This window comes from Hyperolius riggenbachi, chromosome 7, assembly GCF_040937935.1.
Source record: "Hyperolius riggenbachi isolate aHypRig1 chromosome 7, aHypRig1.pri, whole genome shotgun sequence".
Classification (NCBI taxonomy): Eukaryota; Metazoa; Chordata; class Amphibia; order Anura; family Hyperoliidae; genus Hyperolius; species Hyperolius riggenbachi.
In genome coordinates, this window is record NC_090652.1 from 165,837,206 (window position 1) to 165,852,291 (window position 15,086).

The window sequence follows — 15,086 nt, forward strand, 5'->3', positions numbered from 1 at the left end:
GAGAGGTAGGGACACGAGAGGTAGGAGACCAGAGTTCAGCTGCGGGTTTAGAGCACTTGTGAGAGGTAGTAGGCCAGAATGAAAAGGTGAGTTTTGAGGGCTTTCTTGAAGATGTTGAAGGAGGGGGCTGTCCTAATGGGTGGAGGTAGGGAGTTCCATAATGTTGGAGCAGCTCTTGAGAAGTCCTGGAGGCGTGCATTGGACTGGGTGATGCGGGGGGCGGTTAGGCGAAGTTCATTGGAAGAGCGGAGTGAGCGGCTAGGTGTGTACCTCTGAGTAAGATCGGAAATGTAGGTTGGACAGGTTTTGTGGACAGATTTGTAGGTCAGACACAGTATCTTGAATCTAATTCTGGACTGGATAGGAAGCCAGTGGAGGGATTCAAGGAGGGGATCCGCCATGGTGGAGCGATGGGAGCAGTGAATAATTCTGGCTGCTGTATTCATGATGGACTGCAGTGGGGCTGTTCAGGTCATAGGGAGACCAGACAGCAGGGCATTGCAGTAGTCAAGGCGGGAAATTATGAGGGCATGGATGAGGAGTTTGGTGGTGGCAGAGGTCAGGAAAGGGTGAATCTTACAGATGTTACGAAGGTGGAAGTTGCAGGACTTTGTGAGGTTTTCGATGTGGGGAGTGAAGGAGAGTGCGGAGTCCAGGGTGACACCCAGACAGCGGGCTTGAGAGGTAGGGTGAATGGTAGTGTGGTTAACAGTGACATGCACATCTGGGAGGTTTATGGATGTCCGGGGTGGGAAGATCATAAATTCCGTTTTGTCTAGGTTTAATTTCAGGAACCTAGCGGACATCCAGGAGGAGATGGCTGATAGACAGGAGGAGACATTGTCCATGGTAGTGGTGGATATGTCATGGGTGTGGAGGTAGATCTGGGTGTCATCTGCATACAGATGATAGTTAAAACCCATGGAGGAGATAACCTTGCCAATGGAGGATGTGTATAGGGTGAACAGTAGGGGGCCAAGGACCGAACCTTGGGGGACTCCCACCGAGAGGTGGTTGGGGGTGGATGAGGACTCATTGAAGGCAGTCGTGAAGGAGCGGTTGGAGAGGTAGGATGAAAGCCAGGACAGGGCAAGATCGTGAATGCCCATGGAATGGAGGGACTGGAGGAGTAGGGGATGATCTACTGTGTCAAAAGCTGCTGAAAGGTCAAGAAGGAGGAGAATGGAGTATTTACCTTCAGCTTTAGCTAAGGCAAGGTCATTGACCACTTTGGTGAGAGCAGTTTCGGTTGAGTGGGCAGGCCGAAATCCAGATTGCAGTGGGTCTAGCAGTGAGTTTGCATTGAGGACTTGGGTCAGGCGTTTGTGAACCAGACGCTCAAGGAGTTTTGAGGCAAAGGGGAGGAGGGAGATAGGACGGTAGTTGGAGGGTAGCGAGGGGTTGAGGGAGGGTTTCTTGAGCAGGGGTAGTACAGTGGCCTGCTTGAAGTCTGAGGGGAAGGTGCCTGTGGATAGGGAGAGGTTGAAAAGGGTAGTGAGGACTGGGGCCAATTCCGTGAAGTTAAGCTGTAGTAAATCAGAAGGGATGGGGTCAAGGGGGGAAGTAGTGGTATGGGAAGTCTGCAGTAGGTGGATGACTTCCTTGGTGGTAGTAGGAGTGAAGGATGTGAGGGGAGGATAGGGTGGAGGAGTAGCTGGTTGGGAGGGGGTGGGAGGTGAAGATTTGAGATTGGATATTTCCTGGCGGATAGAGACAATTTTGTTGGTGAAGTGGGTGGCTAAATCTGTGGCAGAGAGGGAGGAAACAGAGGGTGGGGGGGTGGGTTTAAGCAGGGAGTTGAAAGTGGCAAAGAGACGCCGGGGGTTGGAAGCTTGTGCTCCGATGAGCTTGGTAAAGTATTCCTGCTTCGCATGAGCAAGGGCAGTGTCGAACTGCAGCAGGTTGGTCTTGTACTGTAGGAAATCCTGGTTAAGTCTAGATTTCCTCCATTTCCGTTCAATGGCGCGTGTTTCCCTCTGGAGGTTGCGAGTATGGGTAGTGCGCCAGGGCTGGGGGTTAGGGGGTCGGTTGCGGTGAAGTATTGGTGGAGCATCTTTCTCTAGGGCTGATGAGAGAGTTTGGCGATACTGAGCTGCAGCTAAGTATAACAGTGGCCCTAGCATAAGGCACAGAAAATGTCAGGGTTTAAGGATCGCTCTGACAAAAAATGGTAAAATGCAGTAAATATGACGCTCCGCCTCTGACACAGGAGACCTGGGTTCAAATCTTGGCTTTGCCTGTTCAGTAAGCCAGCACCTATTCGGTAAGGAGTTCTTTGGGCAAGACTCCCTAACACTGCTAATGCCTACTGAGTGCGCTCTAGTGGCTGCCTCGCAAGTGCTTTGAGTCCGACAGGAGAAAAGCGCTATACAAAAAAAGGAATTATTACTATATATAACTGAGGCAATAAATGTTTACATAATTGATATGAGATTAGTACATGTATTGATTGAAGTTTTATTGAAGATTTTATTGAAGTTTTGCAAGATAAATGTCAAACAAACAGTGCATTACAATGTTGCTCATGTTCTGTGTCTCACAGATACAGTTTCCCAGCAGCCATTACCATGATGCGTGCACTACAGACAAATTTGGCGTTTGCCTCATAGCCACCTTATAAGTAGCATATAATTTAATTAATGCCTCAGGTACTTTAATATAGAAGATAAAGGCCTTAAAGTGAACCAGAGACGAAGAACGATAAAGACAAAAGAAATACCGAGAGCCCAATATAGTGTAGTATGCAAAACAAGGGGTTGGAAATGAAAAGTATATAATGTATATACTCACAAACATGGGTTACCGCCTAGGTAACCACTGTATAGGCAGGTGAGAAGATTAGACCTGTCCTCACTCAGGATTAAAAGTCGCTCTCTGTAGATAAGGAAAAATGGGGATCAACCCCTCCACCAGGGGAGGATATTGATAATGTAAGAGTGAACAGAGGCACCAGCAGGATAAAACGTTCTAAAAGGCTTAAAATCCCTCAGGAGGTGGTGGTGGACTCTCCTCCCCGAAGCAGACAAGATACCGTCAGTTTTATGACAACAGGTTTATTAATATACTCCAAAACAAACAGTGCAACGCGTTTCACGGGTATGTTCCCGCTTCCTCAGGCAATAAACAGATAGGAGTACACAGTATAGTCTCAAGAGGCGCTATTCGTGACCTTGAGACTATACTGTGTGCTCCTACAAATACATGAGGGTGCTTTGTCTCTGGTTCACTTTAAGTTACACTTTTCAAAATAGACAAATAAACTAAACCTAGGAAGAAAAAGAGAGAGAAAAAAAAAAAGAGATAAAGTTGTAGAAATAAAGCTGATGCTGTTCCCCAGTTGATACTAACTTGCTACTCTGTACAGCGCCACGGAATATGTTGGCACATTCAAAAATCAATAATAATAAAAAGATGAATTCCCATCCCCAAGATGCAGCTAAAACTAAAGCTAATAAAATTGCTTCCTGTCAAGCGCTGGACAATAAATAGGGATACATACAATATTTAGGGGTGACATACAGCAAAATGACAATACCTGAATACAAGAAAGATCAGATCATGCAGCACAGTATGAGTACAAGGTAATGCTTAGTCAGTCACTGGATGGAGCATGGAGATTAGGCAAGTTAGGTTCACTCAGATGCATAGCATGGGTTCACAGTAATGGGTGCATGATCAGGTTGGACACAAAAGGAGGAGGACATTGCCCAAAGGCTTACAATCTAAAGGGAGAGGTAGGGACACGAGAGGTAGGAGACCAGAGTTCAGCTGCGGGTTTAGAGCACTTGTGAGAGGTAGTAGGCCAGAGTGAAAAGGTGAGTTTTGAGGGCTTTCTTGAAGATGTTGAAGGAGGGGGCTGTCCTAATGGGTGGAGGTAGGGAGTTCCATAATGTTGGAGCAGCTCTTGAGAAGTCCTGGAGGCGTGCATTGGACTGGGTGATGCGGGGGGCGGTTAGGCGAAGTTCATTGGAAGAGCGGAGTGAGCGGCTAGGTGTGTACCTCTGAGTAAGATCGGAAATGTAGGTTGGACAGGTTTTGTGGACAGATTTGTAGGTCAGACACAGTATCTTGAATCTAATTCTGGACTGGATAGGAAGCCAGTGGAGGGATTCAAGGAGGGGATCCGCCATGGTGGAGCGATGGGAGCAGTGAATAATTCTGGCTGCTGTATTCATGATGGACTGCAGTGGGGCTGTTCAGGTCATAGGGAGACCAGACAGCAGGGCATTGCAGTAGTCAAGGCGGGAAATTATGAGGGCATGGATGAGGAGTTTGGTGGTGGCAGAGGTCAGGAAAGGGTGAATCTTACAGATGTTACGAAGGTGGAAGTTGCAGGACTTTGTGAGGTTTTCGATGTGGGGAGTGAAGGAGAGTGCGGAGTCCAGGGTGACACCCAGACAGCGGGCTTGAGAGGTAGGGTGAATGGTAGTGTGGTTAACAGTGACATGCACATCTGGGAGGTTTATGGATGTCCGGGGTGGGAAGATCATAAATTCCGTTTTGTCTAGGTTTAATTTCAGGAACCTAGCAGACATCCAGGAGGAGATGGCTGATAGACAGGAGGAGACATTGTCCATGGTAGTGGTGGATATGTCATGGGTGTGGAGGTAGATCTGGGTGTCATCTGCATACAGATGATAGTTAAAACCCATGGAGGAGATAACCTTGCCAATGGAGGATGTGTATAGGGTGAACAGTAGGGGGCCAAGGACCGAACCTTGGGGGACTCCCACCGAGAGGTGGTTGGGGGTGGATGAGGACTCATTGAAGGCAGTCGTGAAGGAGCGGTTGGAGAGGTAGGATGAAAGCCAGGACAGGGCAAGATCGTGAATGCCCATGGAATGGAGGGACTGGAGGAGTAGGGGATGATCTACTGTGTCAAAAGCTGCTGAAAGGTCAAGAAGGAGGAGAATGGAGTATTTACCTTCAGCTTTAGCTAAGGCAAGGTCATTGACCACTTTGGTGAGAGCAGTTTCGGTTGAGTGGGCAGGCCGAAATCCAGATTGCAGTGGGTCTAGCAGTGAGTTTGCATTGAGGACTTGGGTCAGGCGTTTGTGAACCAGACGCTCAAGGAGTTTTGAGGCAAAGGGGAGGAGGGAGATAGGACGGTAGTTGGAGGGTAGCGAGGGGTTGAGGGAGGGTTTCTTGAGCAGGGGTAGTACAGTGGCCTGCTTGAAGTCTGAGGGGAAGGTGCCTGTGGATAGGGAGAGGTTGAAAAGGGTAGTGAGGACTGGGGCCAATTCCGTGAAGTTAAGCTGTAGTAAATCAGAAGGGATGGGGTCAAGGGGGGAAGTAGTGGTATGGGAAGTCTGCAGTAGGTGGATGACTTCCTCGGTGGTAGTAGGAGTGAAGGATGTGAGGGGAGGATAGGGTGGAGGAGTAGCTGGTTGGGAGGGGGTGGGAGGTGAAGATTTGAGATTGGATATTTCCTGGCGGATAGAGACAATTTTGTTGGTGAAGTGGGTGGCTAAATCTGTGGCAGAGAGGGAGGAAACAGAGGGTGGGGGGGGGGGGGTTAAGCAGGGAGTTGAAAGTGGCAAAGAGACGCCGGGGGTTGGAAGCTTGTGCTCCGATGAGCTTGGTAAAGTATTCCTGCTTCGCATGAGCAAGGGCAGTGTCGAACTGCAGCAGGTTGGTCTTGTACTGTAGGAAATCCTGGTTAAGTCTAGATTTCCTCCATTTCCGTTCAATGGCGCGTGTTTCCCTCTGGAGGTTGCGAGTATGGGTAGTGCGCCAGGGCTGGGGGTTAGGGGGTCGGTTGCGGTGAAGTATTGGTGGAGCATCTTTCTCTAGGGCTGATGAGAGAGTTTGGCGATACTGAGCTGCAGCTAAGTATAACAGTGGCCCTAGCATAAGGCACAGAAAATGTCAGGGTTTAAGGATCGCTCTGACAAAAAATGGTAAAATGCAGTAAATATGACGCTCCGCCTCTGACACAGGAGACCTGGGTTCAAATCTTGGCTTTGCCTGTTCAGTAAGCCAGCACCTATTCGGTAAGGAGTTCTTTGGGCAAGACTCCCTAACACTGCTAATGCCTACTGAGTGCGCTCTAGTGGCTGCCTCGCAAGTGCTTTGAGTCCGACAGGAGAAAAGCGCTATACAAAAAAAGGAATTATTACTATATATAACTTAGGGAATAAATGTTTACATAATTGATATGAGATTAGTACATGTATTGATTGAAGTTTTATTGAAGATTTTATTGAAGTTTTGCAAGATAAATGTCAAACAAACAGTGCATTACAATGTTGCTCATGTTCTGTGTCTCACAGATACAGTTTCCCAGCAGCCATTACCATGATGCGTGCACTACAGACAAATTTGGCGTTTGCCTCATAGCCACCTTATAAGTAGCATATAATTTAATTAATGCCTCAGGTACTTTAATATAGAAGATAAAGGCCTTAAAGTGAACCAGAGACGAAGAACGATAAAGACAAAAGAAATACCGAGAGCCCAATATAGTGTAGTATGCAAAACAAGGGGTTGGAAATGAAAAGTATATAATGTATATACTCACAAACATGGGTTACCGCCTAGGTAACCACTGTATAGGCAGGTGAGAAGATTAGACCTGTCCTCACTCAGGATTAAAAGTCGCTCTCTGTAGATAAGGAAAAATGGGGATCAACCCCTCCACCAGGGGAGGATATTGATAATGTAAGAGTGAACAGAGGCACCAGCAGGATAAAACGTTCTAAAAGGCTTAAAATCCCTCAGGAGGTGGTGGTGGACTCTCCTCCCCGAAGCAGACAAGATACCGTCAGTTTTATGAGAACAGGTTTATTAATATACTCCAAAACAAACAGTGCAACGCGTTTCACGGGTATGTTCCCGCTTCCTCAGGCAATAAACAGATAGGAGTACACAGTATAGTCTCAAGAGGCGCTATTCGTGACCTTGAGACTATACTGTGTGCTCCTACAAATACATGAGGGTGCTTTGTCTCTGGTTCACTTTAAGTTACACTTTTCAAAATAGACAAATAAACTAAACCTAGGAAGAAAAAGAGAGAGAAAAAAAAAGAGATAAAGTTGTAGAAATAAAGCTGATGCTGTTCCCCAGTTGATACTAACTTGCTACTCTGTACAGCGCCACGGAATATGTTGGCACATTCAAAAATCAATAATAATAAAAAGATGAATTCCCATCCCCAAGATGCAGCTAAAACTAAAGCTAATAAAATTGCTTCCTGTCAAGCGCTGGACAATAAATAGGGATACATACAATATTTAGGGGTGACATACAGCAAAATGACAATACCTGAATACAAGAAAGATCAGATCATGCAGCACAGTATGAGTACAAGGTAATGCTTAGTCAGTCACTGGATGGAGCATGGAGATTAGGCAAGTTAGGTTCACTCAGATGCATAGCATGGGTTCACAGTAATGGGTGCATGATCAGGTTGGACACAAAAGGAGGAGGACATTGCCCAAAGGCTTACAATCTAAAGGGAGAGGTAGGGACACGAGAGGTAGGAGACCAGAGTTCAGCTGCGGGTTTAGAGCACTTGTGAGAGGTAGTAGGCCAGAGTGAAAAGGTGAGTTTTGAGGGCTTTCTTGAAGATGTTGAAGGAGGGGGCTGTCCTAATGGGTGGAGGTAGGGAGTTCCATAATGTTGGAGCAGCTCTTGAGAAGTCCTGGAGGCGTGCATTGGACTGGGTGATGCGGGGGGCGGTTAGGCGAAGTTCATTGGAAGAGCGGAGTGAGCGGCTAGGTGTGTACCTCTGAGTAAGATCGGAAATGTAGGTTGGACAGGTTTTGTGGACAGATTTGTAGGTCAGACACAGTATCTTGAATCTAATTCTGGACTGGATAGGAAGCCAGTGGAGGGATTCAAGGAGGGGATCCGCCATGGTGGAGCGATGGGAGCAGTGAATAATTCTGGCTGCTGTATTCATGATGGACTGCAGTGGGGCTGTTCAGGTCATAGGGAGACCAGACAGCAGGGCATTGCAGTAGTCAAGGCGGGAAATTATGAGGGCATGGATGAGGAGTTTGGTGGTGGCAGAGGTCAGGAAAGGGTGAATCTTACAGATGTTACGAAGGTGGAAGTTGCAGGACTTTGTGAGGTTTTCGATGTGGGGAGTGAAGGAGAGTGCGGAGTCCAGGGTGACACCCAGACAGCGGGCTTGAGAGGTAGGGTGAATGGTAGTGTGGTTAACAGTGACATGCACATCTGGGAGGTTTATGGATGTCCGGGGTGGGAAGATCATAAATTCCGTTTTGTCTAGGTTTAATTTCAGGAACCTAGCAGACATCCAGGAGGAGATGGCTGATAGACAGGAGGAGACATTGTCCATGGTAGTGGTGGATATGTCATGGGTGTGGAGGTAGATCTGGGTGTCATCTGCATACAGATGATAGTTAAAACCCATGGAGGAGATAACCTTGCCAATGGAGGATGTGTATAGGGTGAACAGTAGGGGGCCAAGGACCGAACCTTGGGGGACTCCCACCGAGAGGTGGTTGGGGGTGGATGAGGACTCATTGAAGGCAGTCGTGAAGGAGCGGTTGGAGAGGTAGGATGAAAGCCAGGACAGGGCAAGATCGTGAATGCCCATGGAATGGAGGGACTGGAGGAGTAGGGGATGATCTACTGTGTCAAAAGCTGCTGAAAGGTCAAGAAGGAGGAGAATGGAGTATTTACCTTCAGCTTTAGCTAAGGCAAGGTCATTGACCACTTTGGTGAGAGCAGTTTCGGTTGAGTGGGCAGGCCGAAATCCAGATTGCAGTGGGTCTAGCAGTGAGTTTGCATTGAGGACTTGGGTCAGGCGTTTGTGAACCAGACGCTCAAGGAGTTTTGAGGCAAAGGGGAGGAGGGAGATAGGACGGTAGTTGGAGGGTAGCGAGGGGTTGAGGGAGGGTTTCTTGAGCAGGGGTAGTACAGTGGCCTGCTTGAAGTCTGAGGGGAAGGTGCCTGTGGATAGGGAGAGGTTGAAAAGGGTAGTGAGGACTGGGGCCAATTCCGTGAAGTTAAGCTGTAGTAAATCAGAAGGGATGGGGTCAAGGGGGGAAGTAGTGGTATGGGAAGTCTGCAGTAGGTGGATGACTTCCTTGGTGGTAGTAGGAGTGAAGGATGTGAGGGGAGGATAGGGTGGAGGAGTAGCTGGTTGGGAGGGGGTGGGAGGTGAAGATTTGAGATTGGATATTTCCTGGCGGATAGAGACAATTTTGTTGGTGAAGTGGGTGGCTAAATCTGTGGCAGAGAGGGAGGAAACAGAGGGTGGGGGGGTGGGTTTAAGCAGGGAGTTGAAAGTGGCAAAGAGACGCCGGGGGTTGGAAGCTTGTGCTCCGATGAGCTTGGTAAAGTATTCCTGCTTTCGCATGAGCAAGGGCAGTGTCGAACTGCAGCAGGTTGGTCTTGTACTGTAGGAAATCCTGGTTAAGTCTAGATTTCCTCCATTTCCGTTCAATGGCGCGTGTTTCCCTCTGGAGGTTGCGAGTATGGGTAGTGCGCCAGGGCTGGGGGTTAGGGGGTCGGTTGCGGTGAAGTATTGGTGGAGCATCTTTCTCTAGGGCTGATGAGAGAGTTTGGCGATACTGAGCTGCAGCTAAGTATAACAGTGGCCCTAGCATAAGGCACAGAAAATGTCAGGGTTTAAGGATCGCTCTGACAAAAAATGGTAAAATGCAGTAAATATGACGCTCCGCCTCTGACACAGGAGACCTGGGTTCAAATCTTGGCTTTGCCTGTTCAGTAAGCCAGCACCTATTCGGTAAGGAGTTCTTTGGGCAAGACTCCCTAACACTGCTAATGCCTACTGAGTGCGCTCTAGTGGCTGCCTCGCAAGTGCTTTGAGTCCGACAGGAGAAAAGCGCTATACAAAAAAAGGAATTATTACTATATATAACTGAGGCAATAAATGTTTACATAATTGATATGAGATTAGTACATGTATTGATTGAAGTTTTATTGAAGATTTTATTGAAGTTTTGCAAGATAAATGTCAAACAAACAGTGCATTACAATGTTGCTCATGTTCTGTGTCTCACAGATACAGTTTCCCAGCAGCCATTACCATGATGCGTGCACTACAGACAAATTTGGCGTTTGCCTCATAGCCACCTTATAAGTAGCATATAATTTATTTAATGCCTCAGGTACTTTAATATAGAAGATAAAGGCCTTAAAGTGAACCAGAGACGAAGAACGATAAAGACAAAAGAAATACCGAGAGCCCAATATAGTGTAGTATGCAAAACAAGGGGTTGGAAATGAAAAGTATATAATGTATATACTCACAAACATGGGTTACCGCCTAGGTAACCACTGTATAGGCAGGTGAGAAGATTAGACCTGTCCTCACTCAGGATTAAAAGTCGCTCTCTGTAGATAAGGAAAAATGGGGATCAACCCCTCCACCAGGGGAGGATATTGATAATGTAAGAGTGAACAGAGGCACCAGCAGGATAAAACGTTCTAAAAGGCTTAAAATCCCTCAGGAGGTGGTGGTGGACTCTCCTCCCCGAAGCAGACAAGATACCGTCAGTTTTATGACAACAGGTTTATTAATATACTCCAAAACAAACAGTGCAACGCGTTTCACGGGTATGTTCCCGCTTCCTCAGGCAATAAACAGATAGGAGTACACAGTATAGTCTCAAGAGGCGCTATTCGTGACCTTGAGACTATACTGTGTGCTCCTACAAATACATGAGGGTGCTTTGTCTCTGGTTCACTTTAAGTTACACTTTTCAAAATAGACAAATAAACTAAACCTAGGAAGAAAAAGAGAGAGAAAAAAAGAGATAAAGTTGTAGAAATAAAGCTGATGCTGTTCCCCAGTTGATACTAACTTGCTACTCTGTACAGCGCCACGGAATATGTTGGCACGTTCAAAAATCAATAATAATAAAAAGATGAATTCCCATCCCCAAGATGCAGCTAAAACTAAAGCTAATAAAATTGCTTCCTGTCAAGTAATATCTTTCTTAGTAATCATTCTCCTTTCTTATTTATTTTCTGGCATAGAAATATTTGCCTTTGTAGAATGAAGTTTGCTGGTGTTTACAACCCAGATATCTTTTAAAGCTATTGATATAATAATTTTAATATTTATAATTAATCAATAAACCTCCAAAAATAGAAATGTGGTTTTATCATTAACAGAACATTGTTTGGAGCTCTTAATCTTCACCTGGGAGGAGCTCCAGAAGGACCTGCTGGTACAGGAAAAACTGAAACTACAAAAGACTTAGCAAAAGCTGTGGCAAAGCAGTGTGTTGTTTTCAACTGTTCTGATGGCCTGGATTACCTTGCTTTAGGAAAGTTCTTCAAGGTACAGCTTTCCTAAACAACTAGTAATGTTACAGTCTAGTACTGATTCACTAATGCAAGTCCACTGATCCCCAAGAATCCCCAGTTGGTGTTCTGTAAGTGATCCAGCAAACATGAATTTCATTTAAAAAAAAAAATCTCTCTGGTCACCTGGAAATGATTTAGTAAATTATGTCCTCTGTCTTGTTACTCTTTTATGTTATTTTGTGTTCTTTAACCTCCCTGGCATTCAATTTCCCCAGGATTTCTGTGCACAAAAGTGATCCAATCAATTTTCATAACCTTTTTTTCCCTGTAACTTGCCAAAATGTGCCAAGCAAGGGTCTAGTATACAGTGCAGGTGAGTATTAACGTGTATGCACGTCAGTACTGTTCACATCATGTTTTGTGTTGACGTGTATAACCATGTATAATCAATACCGCTAGGGAGGTTAATGGAATAAAAAGAACAAAAACCCTAGTAAACCAGTTACCGTATATCATTGTGGTTAGGCAGATCTGCAGATAAGCACAGCCCTCCGTTTTAAAACATAAAGTAGGTCAGATTTTGGAGAGAATAGACACATTTAGGAGAAAATGTGTATTGAATAGGGCCCATATCTCTTCTAGTCTTCTTACTGGCATTACAAATGCACCATTTTAAGCCTGTGTTGGCTATGTGGTATTGATGTGAGAATTCATTTATATCAATTCATTTATAACAATTCATTTATAACAATTGTCGCTCACAAAAGTCGTTTCATCTCCTCCCTCAGCCACTATTGAAAGAGATTGCTAATTAAGGGTCATTAATCTGTTTCAGGGCACTGATCTTCTAGATCTCCATTTTCAATAATGTTTATAATGACTTACCTAGCCTAAACCTCCCTACCTGGTATTAACACTAACTACAAACCCCCTGGTGCTCAACTGATCAATAGCTGAGCACCCACTGCTAAATCCAGTCCTGGAACTAATCTCCCAGATAGTGTAAGCTGAGCAGCAATTACAAACAACAATTCTCCACAGCTAAAACGCCAGTAATGTGCTATAGTTGAGCACCCATTGCTGGAACACTATATGCAGCCAAGCTGACGGAGCTGAACAACATTCAACTGAATATAGCCGAACTCTGGCTGGAATAATCGCTGTAGTCCTTGCCGCTACCCAGAATATGACTATGTAATGCCAAAACTCATCCACACACACATACCTGGCTGCCCCTCTGATCCTCCAATGACCTGCATCTGACCACCCCACGCATATCTTCCACTCCCATGCATGAGTGCAGGACTTCTCAAGAGATGCTCCCACTTACTGAAACTCCTTTCCACTACCCATTAGGCTTTCCCAATCCTTCAAGACCTCCAAACAAGCCCTCAAGATGCAGCTCTTCAATGCCCTCTGCTGAGCACAAATTCTGTACTTACCCCCACCCTTTAGATTATAAGCATCTGGCAGGGTCCTCCTTTCCCAGTTTATACAAACTTTTCATTGCCCCCTATTATTGGGTATCCTTTCCAACAGAATGACTTGGACTTGAACTATTTGTTCCCCAAGACCTTCATGCCATCACATGATCTTGTATCATCTTCCTTGTTGTCTGTCACCCTATGTATGTATTGTTAAGTGCTGGGTAATATGTTAGTGCTTTATAAATACAAAAAATAATAATAATTTTAAGGAGGACTAATATATTCAGCATTGTATTGAACATTTCCTAGGGCTTGCTTTCATGTGGAGCCTGGGCATGTTTTGATGAATTCAATAGAATTGATTTGGAAGTGCTTTCTGTGGTTGCCCAACAAATCCTCACCATCCAAAGAGGTATGTATCTTTTGTTTCTTTGTTTCTTTCCATTATTCTGATTGTTAAGAATGAATGCTTGGTTAATATGCCATCTGTGCTCTTTTTTTAGGTATCCAAACTGGCTCAGACTTATTACTTTTTGAGGGCACAGAATTGAAGTTGGATCCCTCTTGTGCTGTCTTTATCACCATGAATCCTGGCTATGCTGGGCGTTCAGAGCTCCCAGATAATCTTAAGGTATGTTTTGTATTTCATCACTGGCTAATAAACTTCATTACTGCACTTGTTTAGAAGGAAAGTGGGAACAATGCATAACTAAAATAGTAGACAGGAAGACCAAAGTATGTGGCATATTTGACCTGTCCCTTCATAATTTGTAATCAAATGTCATTGTGCTAGTTTGCTATTAAGACAAATATTGCATTCCTTTGCTGTGAATACCATTGTAGTAAGAAATGTCTGCTGCTGTTCACTAAAGCAACTTGATTTTGCATAGCTGTAGTATAACATTTCCAACAATCATACTTTCAGCATAGGAAAAAGGTAAGTGTGCATGTTTACTTTTATAACATACTACTTTTTAATGAGGAGTTACATAAATTAATATAAATCTCAAACTTTTAAAGACACATCAATAAATTGTATAAAACCTGAAGAAGTGAGCAACTAACGCAAAATATGTTTTTCTGTCTGAACTAGCAGAATCTTTCCTTCTGCTACACTGGTGCAGATACCTCCTTACATAAGTTTATTCATTTGAAGGTTTTTTCTATATTGACTTCCTCTACTACATTGGCCAGATATTAATATACTCCTAGCTCAGCTAGACCTGTCCACCTGTACCTAGAGAGCTACCATTGGACAGAACCCACCTGCCAGTGTCCAAGAGGGTACACTTATATTTTCCCATCCTGGCTTTATATTCTCACTGAAAGGTGATGACCAAAAGCTTGTGAGTAGAGCAGTTGAATTTTAATTGCAGATTCAAGGGTTTCTAAATTTCAGTTTATGATGGTGCTTGAAAAAATAATTTTGGACCTTCTCTTAAGCCCCATCTACACCATACAATGTTTTGTCCGATTCAATTCGATTCATTGATTCGATTCAATCCGACATGTTCCATTGGGATTCGATTTAATTTGCCATTGTTTTGCAATGGCAAGTTGAATCGAATTGAATCCTGATCGGACATGTCGGATTGAATCAAATCTAATCAATGCATTTAATTGGATTGAATCGGACAACAAATTGTGTGGTGTAGATGTGACTTTACATATGTGTTCCCATCTGGAATAAAATTATTTCTTCAATTGACCTGGTGTAACGATTGTGGAACTTTCCCCGTGATCAGCGCACAACGCGTGCGCTGACACGGCGGAAATCCTCCACAAGCGTATAATTTGCAGGAACCCAGCAAAAGGTGCTACGCACCCGTAGAGGGAAAATTCCTGTCGGCAGATGGCGCTGGGGAGTGCAGAGGAACCAATCCTCTGTACCTCCACAAATGCCAGACAGGAATTGTACAAAACGCAGAACGCAATCGCAAGAGAGGCGATTGCGAATGAGAATGAGCAAAGGGACAGGTTGTATGTGTGTGTGCCAATCCAGTCGCCACCCCGAAACCGCACACACACAACAGCAGATATGAAATAGGAACGCGATCGCGAGAGGTGCGATCGCCAGACGAGACACAAGGCAGATCAGAACAGAATACGAGGTTAGCAAAGGCACAGCAAATAATACAATGAGGAGATACGGAAAATAACAAATGCTAGCTAACCGCGAACACCGCACTCATTCGCAACAGTGCACGCGGTTATGCGCGGTCTCCACGTGATAAGCACAATAGAGACAAGCACGCCTAACTAACCATTAACAGACAAACATGAAACAGAGGACGCGAGCGCTTGCTTAACGGTTACCTCACCGAGCCTCCAGCAAGCGTAGCAGACAGACACACGAAAACAGGGACAAGCGAGAGATAGGATCCACAGCACTAGCGAAAAGTGGCTAGC

The 15,086-nt window shown here is 45.2% G+C and overlaps 1 protein-coding gene and 1 long non-coding RNA gene across 4 annotated transcripts in view; one reads left to right on the forward strand and one right to left on the reverse strand.

Annotated features, from left to right (window-relative positions):
- Positions 1 to 15,086, forward strand: part of LOC137524699 (dynein axonemal heavy chain 7-like) — a 565,826-nt gene that overhangs the window by 218,172 nt on the left and 332,568 nt on the right. For both annotated transcript variants that reach the window (XM_068244848.1, XM_068244849.1), the window contains 3 exons: positions 11,116 to 11,284; positions 12,987 to 13,089; positions 13,181 to 13,308. In XM_068244848.1, the coding sequence (XP_068100949.1) occupies positions 11,116 to 11,284; positions 12,987 to 13,089; positions 13,181 to 13,308 (400 nt within the window). The remainder of the gene's footprint in view (positions 1 to 11,115; positions 11,285 to 12,986; positions 13,090 to 13,180; positions 13,309 to 15,086) is intronic.
- LOC137524700 (uncharacterized) overlaps positions 1 to 15,086 on the reverse strand; it is a 156,651-nt gene that overhangs the window by 101,869 nt on the left and 39,696 nt on the right. The gene's annotated exons all lie outside the window — the stretch shown is intronic.